This window comes from Pungitius pungitius, chromosome 7 (assembly GCF_949316345.1).
Source record: "Pungitius pungitius chromosome 7, fPunPun2.1, whole genome shotgun sequence".
In the NCBI taxonomy this organism is placed as follows: Eukaryota; Metazoa; Chordata; class Actinopteri; order Perciformes; family Gasterosteidae; genus Pungitius; species Pungitius pungitius.
The window spans coordinates 8,116,804-8,129,197 of record NC_084906.1 but is presented as its reverse complement, the minus strand read 5'-3'; the positions used below and the strand labels follow the sequence as shown (position 1 = coordinate 8,129,197).

Here is a 12,394-nt window from a genome sequence, read left to right as displayed (position 1 = left end):
CATGTCTTTGTTTCCTCAACACATTTTTGTTTACCAGTTTTCTCTCGTTATGAACATGTATAACTTTCCGCACTGCTCGGTAGTTAAATCTATAACAACACATGTTCTATTATTAGTTCGAATCTGCAACGTTAGATAAGTGTAGTGGTCTCGTTGGCTCGCTCTCCTTACAACCGGCGTTGCTCTCGTGCACAGATCCGCCTTTAAGCTCATGAGCCAATCAGAGAGATTTTCAGCGCTCCGCCAGCAATTAGACGAAGCCCGTCGGGGTCGCCGCAAAAACTAGGCCGTGTGCGTCACCCCAGTGGCCCGGAGACCGAAGTCACTGACACACTGAATAGTTTAGCTGACACAATCCCTCAAATACAGTATGAATGATCCACTATTTACAATGTCTAAAATGACATATAGGACTCATAGTTAGTTAGAGTTAGCTAAGCTGCATTATTCAAAAAAGGTTTTATTCTGAGCACGAACTCCTCGCAGCCCTAATTTGAGCTCATGGGAGTTAAAACCTTGTTCGGTTCTCCAAACAAGCAGGATCGCGCTACTTCTCAGTAGACCTTTTCAACCCGTGCACGGAATAAGAAACCGGGTCGGAGACGGCCCAGCAGCGGGACCAGAGGAGCGTGAGGTGGTTCGACCTCTCTAAGCCTCTTACACGGGCGGTAAATCTGCGTGCAGCCGGTCAGCAGGACTCCTGTTGGCTCTGATCGTGATGATTTAATCCCTCGTGGAAAAGGGTTACAGGTGTGTCCTCAGACCAGTCACACGGTCAAGTGGAGCGCGCAGAAAAAAACAACGTGCAGGGCATGGACAAGCTTCTCTTACCGGAGGAGGAGGAGGAGGAGGCACGCTGGGACCACAGTTCGCATGCTCCGGGAGAGACAAAGAGGACGATGGGCGATCGGGTGAAGACGGTCTTCGATGGGACGGGGACTTTCTGGAGTACCGCGAAGGGTTACGTGAAGAGGAACGGGCTGCTGACGCTGTCCATCGTCGCCGTGGTCACGGGCTGCACGCTGGGCTTCACGCTGAGGGGAACTCACCTGTCCACACAGGTAACGTTCAAACACAGCGGAGGAACCCGGCATCACCTGCCCGGACTCAAAGTATCCCAACGATGTCTGTGTGTGGGTACTCATGTCCAGCAGGATCGACCATCTTCAACTCAGCAACTCACTTCTTCCATACTTGCATACAAAATAGATCTTTAATGCTGTCCATTCAACTTTAGGTGGGGACTAAAAAAATTAAATTATAGAAAGTGTTTATGATGTATAAAAACAGATCTTATTTATAGTTTATAGTCGAGAGTTAATTTATTGAGAAAATAATCAGAAGATAAATATATATAATTGAGATCAAAGTTTAGAATCTAAAATTAATAAAGTAAGGATACACAGTCACTGGGACTTGGTGTAGATCTCCCTGAATTATATCTAAACAATAGTATATGGTGCTTAGTGCTGTGAACTGTTTTTCCAGGAATAATTGATCCGTCTCAGGTCGACTTTATTCAACTCCGGCTGGAAATAGAAAGTGAAACACGAGGCTCACATGATCACTTAGACATCAGTTGTTACCTCAGCACAGAAGGTTATGAATTCACATGCTCACATGTGTGTTGACCAAGCTCTGTTTCCCCTCACCTCTTATTTGTTCTCATGTTCTTAACATTCATTTGATGAAATTATCTTACTGTATTTCAGAGTAATAGAAGTACTTTGTTGTTAAATCATTTATATGTTCATCCCAATTAGCAGTGGCCCCCAAGTAACCATGGCACATCATTTCCCTCTGACATGTGGAGGAGGATAAACTGCTGACACGGACACATCAGTCATTAGGCCACAACTCCAAACCTCAAGTTGTTGTCCCAACTCACTCCTTGATGTGCAACTTCAACTGCCTCACATGGATTAAGTGAACCTTTTAATGGATGGGAACAGAATCTCAGAGACATCTAAATGAAGCCAACATAAAGAAATCGTCTCTGCAGTACTTTTTTTGTAAAGTTTGTAAATTGAAAATACCAGATTAAACGTAGCTGGGCATTCATTTTATATGAATGAGTGAGGGTTTTCTGTTGGACTCGTATACGTTGACAACAAAATAAATGAAACAGATGAAGTGGTGGTACGGTGTCACAGTGGTTGTTTTATGTCTCAAGCCCTTGTTGTCACTTTCAAATTGAAGGTAAACATTGCAGGAGGATAATGAATAGACGTCTGCTGTAGAGGCTTCTATTAACTCTCCACATCAATAGAGATTCTGAGGATTATTTTTTGTACATCTGTTTGCTCTTTTGTAATCGTCACAACAACAGACTCCAAATTCCACTAATTAAAGAATATCAAAAGTCCTGCTTTCGTTTTGAAATGTTGACGTGAGACGTATTTCATCGCCGCAGGCGAAGATCTACTTCTCCTTTCCCGGAGAGCTGCTGATGAGGATGCTGAAGATGCTCATCCTTCCTCTCATCACGTCTAGGTAGGTCAATAGTTTTGTGCACCAGCAGGTGCATTGGGTTCACAACCCCTAATGAAGATCCCTCCCGTCAGAAACAGATAGGACGTATCATATTTAACAGCAGAGATTCACAAGGACATAATCCTAGACGCGTCAATGTTATCTCTTTGTATGTGTGTGTGTGTTGTTATTCAGTAGAATCTTGGTGTTGTTTGAAGCCGCTCCCTTCAGATGTCTGCAGATACTTAATGAACTAAAGGAGAAACCGTTCATACAGGATGAGGCCAGGAGGAAAGCTTGGCGAGTGAGATCACATTGGATCAGGACGCCCCGGCATAATCCATCCAATGGTTGTTAGTATTTGAGTCTCATGACACGTTATCTTCATGCAACAGGACTTTTAACTGTTCTCCAACCAGCTTCAAAGCCCATCCAAAAGGAAAGTGGATTTCTTTTTGCATGAGGCTAGGCAAGCAGTCTCCCCCTGCATCCACTCGTTATGCTAAGCTAGGCTAAATATGTCTCTGTCCTGAACACACACACACACACACATACACACATGAAGTAAATGTCCCATTTAATCCAACATGGTCCCTTCCTGCTGCTGGTCTGTTTGTGTAGTTTGATGTCGGGTCTGTCGTCGATGGAGTCGAAAGCGTGCTGTCGGATAGGCGTCCTGACCGTCACCTACTACCTGTGGACCACCTTCATCGCCGTGGTGGTCGGCATCGTGCTCGTCCTCATCATCAAACCTGGCGTGGGGACGGAGATGGAAAGCAACCGGCTGGGAGGAGGGCCCGTGATGACGTCGGCCGATGCCCTCCTCGACCTCATCAGGTGAGAAACGACTTGAGGCCAGTCAGCCTCAGAGGACCAGATGCTTATATTATTTTATTTTATTCTTCTGAAATGCTGCTTTCAGGCAAACACATGAATTCTGTTTTGGAGCCATGTGTGGTTTATGTTGTTTTTTGCAGCTGATGTATTCTGAGGAAACGGGTCAGCACAAGAACCACCACACAAAATAACATGATACAGTCCTAAACTTGCAACCGTCCCATCACAACTCTGTAAACTCTTTTCACTCTTTCATCATTTGGAGCAAAAGGACACATTTCCTATTTCCAAAAAAAGGCCAATAAAGCGTCTGCATTGATGAGACCTCTGCTGCACAGCTCTGTCTCCTGCGCTTTTCCTCTGGAATGGATGGAGTGCACAAAGCCATGAGCTTTGTTTGGCATCGGAGAATGTGGAAGACAGTCCTGTGACTCCAAAAAGGGGCGTGTGACTTTCAGGCAAAGTGCTGAGTCAGATATATCAGAGCTTACAGATACAGCACAGTTTACACCAATAACAATCAGCCAATTATCTGCCAGTTATGCCCCAGTGAGTCCGATTTTGCATTTTTTATATCAGTACACTGAATAGCGTTCTCCCTTTGACAGTTGGTCAAACAAAACTTGACATTTTAGATGTCACTTTGGACTTTTTATCTGTGAAAATAATCAATCAGTTGATAGTCACGGTGTCCAACGGGCGGCTGCCAGTCAGCTGAACAACACCACGATTAGCAAATCGTAGAAAAACACAACAAAACACACCCACACACATGAATCCAATTACAGACGAGGCTGATTTGTATATTTTTAGTAATCCTGCAGAATGAGTAGCAGATTACCAGAGTCAGCGGCGGTGTGAAGCAATGATCTAAACGGCGGCACGTTGTCTCGTTCTCTGACCTCCCGTTGAACGTCAGTTGATCTTCTAAGCTGTCTCCATCGGGACTCATCCACGTTTGACATTTGAACCTCTCTACCTCTGGAATGACAGTCTTGTGTCTCCTTGATCTTCCGCAGGAACATGGTTCCCTCTAACCTGATAGAAGCCACGTTTCAGCAGGTAACGCTACAGACACGACTCATGCAGGTGACAAAGACATTTTGTAAACTCAGCATGAAACTTCTGTCACCATCCCGTCTGTGTCTCCCAGTACAAAACAGACCTGATTCCAGTCCTCAAAGTCCCGGCCATAACCGTCCAGCCCAACTTTGTCTACGTCATCCCCGATGACAGCAACCCTAAAGGTCAGATTGTGTACCTGGAGCTGACTCCGCCTCCGGATGTCACCTACAAGACAAGTCCCGGCAGCAGCCAACAGATGAACGTCCTCGGCATCGTCATCTTCTCCGCCACCATGGGTGAGGAGGGGTAGTCCACGCTAATGTTACGCTGCAATTTCATCTTTGATGTTCTGTTCCATCCTGACATTCAGCATAGTTGTTAAACAGATCAGATTTCTGCAATTTGCTAGTAGAGCTTTCCTCTTCTTTTGGGAAGTTTGGAGAAGATCTTTTCCTGTTTATTCCAGCTTGTGAAACGAGGGATATTGATCTCTTGACCATTGTACAGTGTGTTATTTTTTCTCCACTTGGAAGACAAAATAATGTCTATTAGCAAAGAGGACTTTCCCCAAACTAAAAGCATCAAAGACTATTCAGACATACAGAGTTGTCCTCATTTTACTGGACACTATCACATGGCTTCAGTAGCAGGTGATTACCAACATGAGTCCAGGCAGTCGATGACGCTGCTTATAATAATGTACAAACTGTTTTTTTGCAGGCCTGTTGCTGGGCAGAATGGGAGAGCGAGGGACTCCCCTAATCAGTGTATGCCAGTGTATCAATGAGTGCGTCATGAAGATCATTAACGCTGCCGTCTGGTGAGAAGAATACTCTGAATGTGCGGTACACTCTATTGAGAAAACACGGGTCCACTGGTTGTAATGTGTGAAAGCAGAAAACACACAGGTAAATAAAGAAGTAAAGTTGTGCGACCTCAGTCAGTCTATCAAGGGTTTTCTGCTCTGTTGTAAATCCCAGTTGGATGGCTGTTGTTGGGTTTTCCTTCTTTGAAAGCTTATTTTGAGCAAGTAGAAAACAGCAGTTGTAAGTGGGGATAAGAACGTGGATGAAGAAGTATTTTGCGGAACTGGCTAATGACCCGTGTAGAAAACATGTCTGTAAGCACGTGACTAGATGAAAAACAGCAGCAGAGCAGACCTTTTTGACTTTAGTGACCTCTCCTCCTGTGTCACCCTCTGGACAAACTCGTTTAGCTCAACATCTGCTGAGACTCAGCTAAACAGATAAATCATCCCAATGTGTTTTGCCATGTCCTCTCAGGTACTTCCCGTTTGGGATCATCTTCCTGGTGGCGGGGAAGATTCTGGACATGCAGGACCCGAGCACGCTGGGGAAGAAGCTGGGCTGGTACGGCGTCACCGTGCTCGCTGGCCTCTTCGTCCACGGACTCATCCTCCTCCCTTTCTTCTTCTTCGTCCTCACCAGGAAGAACCCCTTCACCTTCATCCGGGGGCTGCTGCAGGCCATGGTGATCGCCCTGGCTACCTCTTCCAGGTCAGGGACAGTCGTGCTCCAATCTGTGGAAACTTTCAAGGTCTCTCTTTATTTTTTCTTTACCTTCTTTTTACTCTTTTTTTTAACGCTGTCTTTTCTCAGCTCTGCCACACTGCCCATCACCATGAAGTGTTTGTTGGAAAACTGCAATGTTGACCGGCAGATTGCCCGCTTCGTCCTCCCTGTGGGCGCCACCATCAACATGGACGGCACAGCGCTTTACGAGGCGGTGGCGGCTATTTTCATTGCTCAGGTTAATGACTATGAGCTGGACTTTGGCCAGTTGATCACCATCAGGTAAGCCAACGCAGAACTTTGCCACCTGTGTCAGAACAATGCAATGCAAATTTTTGAATTTAGGAGATTATGATGGGTGAGAAGATCATTCACCTTATGTTTGAAAATAATACTCTCAAAGGACTAAATGTTTGTAATAATACAAACTTTTTCCTTTCACCTACTTTGCACAATGGGAAACTCAAATTTTTTTTTGGGGGGGGGGATCAATATGAAGCTCAATGACTTCTTTGCCTTAAATGTGTGGAAAGAAATTTGATGAATGTTGTTCTGATTAGCCTTTTACCACCGTGCAAAGGTTAGCTTATTAACTATGAATTTACTAGTGCTGTCAAACGATTAAAATACTTAATCACGATTAATCACATTTATGTCATAGTTAACTCAAAATTAATCACAATTAATTGTAAATTTGTATCTATTCTAAATGTCTCTTCATTTATTTATTTTTACATAATTTTTTCTTCATTTTAATGCTATTATCAACATGGACACGTGGATTGGCTTGATTTATAAATGTTATATTTTCCTGAAAACAACATTGCCAAACAGGGCTACAAAATAAAATGATAAAGTGCACGTTTCAGGTAAACAAGGACTCAGCCTGTAGTGCAGTTAAACCATGGCTTAACATTTTCTTTTTTTCAAGTTTGCTGTGAACAAAGCAGTCAGGCCTCTTATTTCAGAAACAATTAACTGTAACAGTTAGGTTACCAATAAAAGGTAAACTACTACTTCTTTGCTTTCAGCCAGATACTCAAACAGACAAGCCTGATGACATTTTCAGACAACAGTCATCCACCCCCCCCCCCCCCCCGCCCCCCAAAAAACAACTTAAATATTGCGTTAAAAAAGTAGAAGCCTTAATAAAGCTCTATTAATAATTCACGCCATTTATTGGACCCTTTTCTTCAGATTAAAACTCAGTCAGTGTTATTTTCTCTGTCAACAGTCAGAAAACTTTAGCACTGATTGGAAATCTACTTCAACCACTATACAAGCAGGCACTCTGCAACGTAGAGCGTCTTTCGGTCCGGACATTGGGACGTTTCAGTTTATTCAAACCCAAGTGACAGGTGGGACAAGCTCCAACTGAGGGAGAGTGGTCCATTGAGAAGAGGTGGTCCCTGTCCAGATTCAGTGTACACATTTTTCCGTGAATTTCCAGTGTGAAAACATCAACAACAACAACAAACAGTGGAAAATAAACAAAAATGATTTGCAGGCTTTCGCCAACAAAACAATATGAGCTACGGTGGCCTATGAGGAACTTTGAATTAATCACTAGCAGTAAACTGTATTTTTTTCTCATCAAGCATCACGGCTACAGCTGCCAGCATTGGTGCGGCAGGTATCCCCCAGGCCGGTCTGGTTACTATGGTGATTGTACTGACATCAGTGGGCCTGCCGCCAGATGACATCACACTTATCGTGGCCATTGACTGGATCCTGTAAGTTTACAGTTATCGTAACGTAGGAAGGTCTCTTTCTGTACACTTTAGTAATTATTTAAATTGAGAGTATTCTTGCATGCAATTTAACTGAATCTCATTATTATTATTAGATGTTATCAAATCTGTGAGTAAATTGGAAAGGAAAACTGTATTAAAAATTCCCCTTTGCAATTTTCAAAATAGTTTAAGGGCCCAAATGCCACATGCCAGGATTTCCTTCGACTGTCCACTTGACTATAGATGGTCTTCATATTTCAGCTGGGGCAGGGCAGGGGTTACAAGGCCAAACGGAAAGGGCCGTGGCACTGACACAAATCAATAGATAAACCAATGCATGGATTTTAGACATGGTAAATACATGGTAAAAGTGTAAAACTAATCATTTTTAAAGTGGGTGGGTCTCATTGTGTCACGGTTTGGTCTCTCTTCCTGTGTTATTTTGTAGTTTTCATGTCTATATGTTCCCCGCTGTTGGAGCACGTTATTGGTTTTGTCAGGAATAAAGAGCACTTTTTGATCGAGAACCTCTGCATTTGAGTCCTGCTTCCGCCTGCTTCAGCACCGACCCTGACAGAATGACACGACCAAAGAAGGACTCAGCAGACTCCTGGTACGACTTGGGCCCGGAATACCTGGATGTGAGGAGCCCGTTTTTCCAGCGCAAGACGGACTTCATTTTTGGTCCCAGGAGCTATCAGAAGGCGTGCCTGGAACTAAGGGACCTCCTCAACCCGAGGAAGAGCCCGAGGAGGAGGAGGAAACGAACCCCTCCAGCCCCGGCTCCTGACCCGGTCCAAAGACGCTTGCCCCAGCCCGTTCCTGCGCCGAGACGCCCGTCAGCGCCCGTTCCGGCGCCGAGACGCCCAGTCTCCGCCCGTTCCGGCCCCCAGAGTCCAGTCTCCGCCCGTTCCGGCCCCCAGAGTCCAGTCTCCGCCCGTTCCGGCCCCCAGAGTCCAGTCTCCGCCCGTTCCGGCCCCCAGAGTCCAGTCTCCGCCCGTTCCGGCCCCCAGAGTCCAGTCTCCTTCCCCGCCCCCACGGCCCCAGACGATGACCCCTCCCTCCCACCCTCTTGTGACCGCCTGGAAGTCGGTCCTTGAAGGGGGGGTGGGGTCAGGGGTTGGGCCGGAGCCCCAAGCCTCGACGACGCCGGAGCCGCACTGCTCGGCGCCCCCCGCCACGACGACGCCGCAGCCGCACAGCTCGGCGCCCCCCGCCACGACGACGCCGGAGCCGCACTGCTCGGCGCCCCCCGCCACGACGACGCCGCAGCCGCACTGCTCGGCGCCCCCCGCCGCGACGACGCCGCAGCCGCACTGCTCGGCGCCCCCCGCCGCGACGACGCCGGAGCCGCACTGCTCGGCGCCCCCCGCCGCGACGACGCCGCAGCCGCACAGCTCGGCGCCCCCCTCCGCGACGACGCCGCAGCCGCACAGCTCGGCGCCCCCCTCCGCGACGACGCCGCAGCCGCACAGCTCGGCGCCCCCCGCCACGAGGCACGGCCGCCGCAGCGGTCGGCCCCCCGAGACCCTGAAGCCCGGCCGCCGTAGCGGTCGGCCCCCCGAGACCCGGAAGCCCGGCCGCCGTAGCGGTCGCCCCCCCGAGACCCTGAAGCCCGGCCGCCGTAGCGGTCGCCCCCCCGAGACCCTGAAGCCCGGTCGCCGTAGCGGTAGACCCCCCGAAGGACCCGACGAGTGGCCGCCATCACCCTGAGTTCCCTGCGCGGTCCAAGATCGTTGGGTTCCCACCCTCCCTCCCCTTGTCTGTGTTTCTCTGGTTCTGTTCCCCTTGAGGACCGTCTGGAATTCGGTCCTTGAGGGGGGGGTTCTGTCACGGTTTGGTCTCTCTTCCTGTGTTATTTTGTAGTTTTCATGTCTATATGTTCCCCGCTGTTGGAGCACGTTATTGGTTTTGTCAGGAATAAAGAGCACTTTTTGATCGAGAACCTCTGCATTTGAGTCCTGCTTCCGCCTGCTTCAGCACCGACCCTGACACATTGGGTTTCTTTACTCTCCACTGCTGCTAAGTGCCAATCATTCAAATCAATAAAAGAAACAATGTAAATAAAGTCTAGAATACTTCCAGCACTACTTAGAAACGCTTGTCCACAGTCGTTTTGTTACCTTCTCATTGTGTTTCTGTAGCGACAGGTTTCGAACCATGATCAACGTTCTGGGGGACGCTCTGGCGGCGGGAATAATCGCCCACCTCTGTCAGAAAGATTTCCCCCTCAGTGGTGCAGGAAAGGTAAATAGAAATATACATCATCTACAATTTTGACTTTTAAAGAAGGTTCAGACCTGAAAGGGTTCTTGCATTAAAATGCAAACACAATAAAATGAATATATCAGGAAATGAATTAAAAACATTCATGTCTCAAAATAAATATCTCTATATATAACTTCTGATTGGAAACATCAAGCTGTTACTCATTAACATGTTGATGCTGTTGGTTGAATTAGATTAGTAAATCGGCTTATTTAGTAGGTTGACATCTACACAAATGACTTTTAAGTACCAGTAAGGAACATCCAAAGAATGCTTTCTGATCTTTTAATTCATTTTCGATACCCATTTTTTTTTTTTTTATTACGGACCACTTTACTATAGTGCACTGAAAAAGAAATCGCTGTTGTTCTTTCAGCCGTATGCTGATTATACAGTTCTTGTTTTTGCTGCTCAGTAAATAAAGGGCACAGACAATTTGGCAGGATAGATTGGGGATGGAGTTTTTTTTCTTTCGTTTGGTGATCTTTGACTGCTGCCAAGACAAAGGGAAAAATACGATGAATTGAAAAGTGTCCACATGGGAATCTAACGTGTGTTTTTGTTTTGTGTTTCCTCCCCAGCCTGTACCGTCGTACGGGACACAGACTCCTCACGCTCACAGCAACTCTCACAGCGTAGATGTGCCAATGACAGAGATCCACACAGACAAAGACAGCATGTTCGATGCAATGGGCGACCCATCCAGCGGGAGTCATGCACACACAGTCTATTACAACATTTGTCAGGTGTGATCAGAACTCCTCAAAACGTCTTGTGAAAACGTCCCGGTGCCATCTGAACAGGAGACAGTGGGAACAAACTTCTGCTGATCAGAAGCAACTGCTTTCAGTTCAATTCAGGTGACGAGAAACTAAAGAACTTAATTTGGAGCTTTGTTCTTGTGCTCACTGATGAACGAGAAAACAACGGTTACAAGGACGAAGGCACCATTTGAATGGGAACTGGCCACCAAGTCAGCCTGCAAAAGTGGGAGGTTTGGTAAATCAGAGAATTCAAACGGGATCTCTGGTTAACGTTGACAGGATGTACAGGACTTGCACCAGAGGATCATTGGTACATGGCACTCTCCAAGGTGGAACTGCAGGTCCATCATTTGGTGTGACAGCGGCCGCTGGAATCTGTACAAATTGCGGCTCCCCTGGCATATTTTAGGCCAAATAAATCTAACCGTAATACCTCTAGGGTACTGATCACAGGGGAGGACTTCTGGCCATGAGCTTTTGGGAGTGACCAGCATTGCAGTTTTCATAAGAGGGTTGGCACACCCAGAACACACCAGAATCATCACATCACCATAAACATCATCGGATCTGGGCCTCACAGTTTGCTCCACTGTACCAGGAACAAAAGGTCCTGATCCCATATTTTTAGAAATGGATCAGTGAGTGAATTATTTGTCAGAGCTTTTCATTTGCTTGTGATCTTTACTTTACTTTACTTTACAAATCAACCTCTAGTTTGAGATAAAGGTACCTTTGAACTTGGAACTGACAACTACAACCTCTGAACAAAGCCAATAAGCTTGGATGGCGTGTTTTATTGGAGATCCTCCCAAGGGACATACTTTTCTTGTGCTGCTATTTGTTCCTCAAGTTCACAACACTTTTGCTCTTTCTGGAAGCTCAACAAACATTTGGCTGAACCGTGTATTTGATTGGCGGGTGGTCACTGCTGCCTGCACTCAGACTTGGTTGAAGGGTTAAAGGCTTATCTGTCCAATCCGACGGTTTATTCAATCCAAGTGCCCTTCATCTTGTAGACTCAACTTTCTTCTTCCTCTGTATCGTTTGTATTTCAGAGCATGCTGGCATGCGTTGGAACTGGCTTCGCTTGAAGCTGAATTATTTCTTCCTGTTGTGTTTGTTTTGATTTGAGTTTCGCAAGGTGAACAAAGTGCTGTTAGGATTATGGAAATTTTACCAGAGTTGTTTGAGACGAACAGATGCTAGTTTGGGTTTAGTTGCAACTCAATCACTTAATGGTGTTACCTCAAGTTGTTTACAAAGCATTTAGCCACTCACAATGAGTTCAACAAACACTTGAGGTAACTAAATTGAATTGATGCAAAATTGTTTTCACTTAGAAGTTTTTTTAAAACAATGGTTTGGAGATGGTTAGGATAAATGAAATACCTTTAAAGGATTGTAGTTATGTGGCATAAAACACAAAACATAGAAGACACTAAAACTCCCTCATGATACGTTCAATTTTCAAATCCTTTTTGTGAAAACATAGACCTGCCTTAAGCTGAGTGTGGACCGATTGTTGTTTTAATCCACAAACCTCAATCTTTATCTGCCAATGCACACTGACAAACCAAAACACTATTTTTATCAAACCATACTTAGTGTTTTTTTAATATGAAATAAGCACGTATTTGTATTGAATTTGTTTATTTGTATTTGAAAAATAAATATGCTAATATTAATATTCTTAGTGGTCGGCCTGAAGCTGTTCCCGGCGTCT

At 45.9% G+C, this 12,394-nt stretch overlaps 1 protein-coding gene across 1 annotated transcript; it reads left to right on the top strand.

Moving 5' to 3' along the window:
• Window positions 1-414: 414 nt before the first annotated feature.
• LOC119217269 (excitatory amino acid transporter 5-like) lies at window positions 415-12,371 on the top strand. Its single transcript, XM_037470787.2, has 11 exons — window positions 415-1,061; window positions 2,414-2,493; window positions 3,094-3,309; window positions 4,329-4,371; window positions 4,463-4,670; window positions 5,095-5,194; window positions 5,658-5,891; window positions 5,994-6,188; window positions 7,505-7,639; window positions 9,784-9,886; window positions 10,489-12,371. Exons 1-11 carry the CDS (start codon window positions 813-815, stop codon window positions 10,657-10,659), a joined length of 1,734 nt encoding a protein of 577 aa, XP_037326684.2. The 5' UTR covers window positions 415-812; the 3' UTR covers window positions 10,660-12,371.
• The last annotated feature ends 23 nt before the right edge of the window (window positions 12,372-12,394 follow it).

Bases quoted from the DNA above. Each gene is read 5' to 3' on its own strand.
- LOC119217269 (XM_037470787.2), top strand. From the start codon at position 813: ATGGACAAGCTTCTCTTACCGGAGGAGGAGGAGGAGGAGGCACGCTGG. The intron at 4,671-5,094 runs GTGAGGAGGGGT...GTTTTTTTGCAG, and splicing joins CATCTTCTCCGCCACCATGG to GCCTGTTGCTGGGCAGAATG. The intron at 6,189-7,504 runs GTAAGCCAACGC...TTTCTCATCAAG, and splicing joins GGCCAGTTGATCACCATCAG to CATCACGGCTACAGCTGCCA.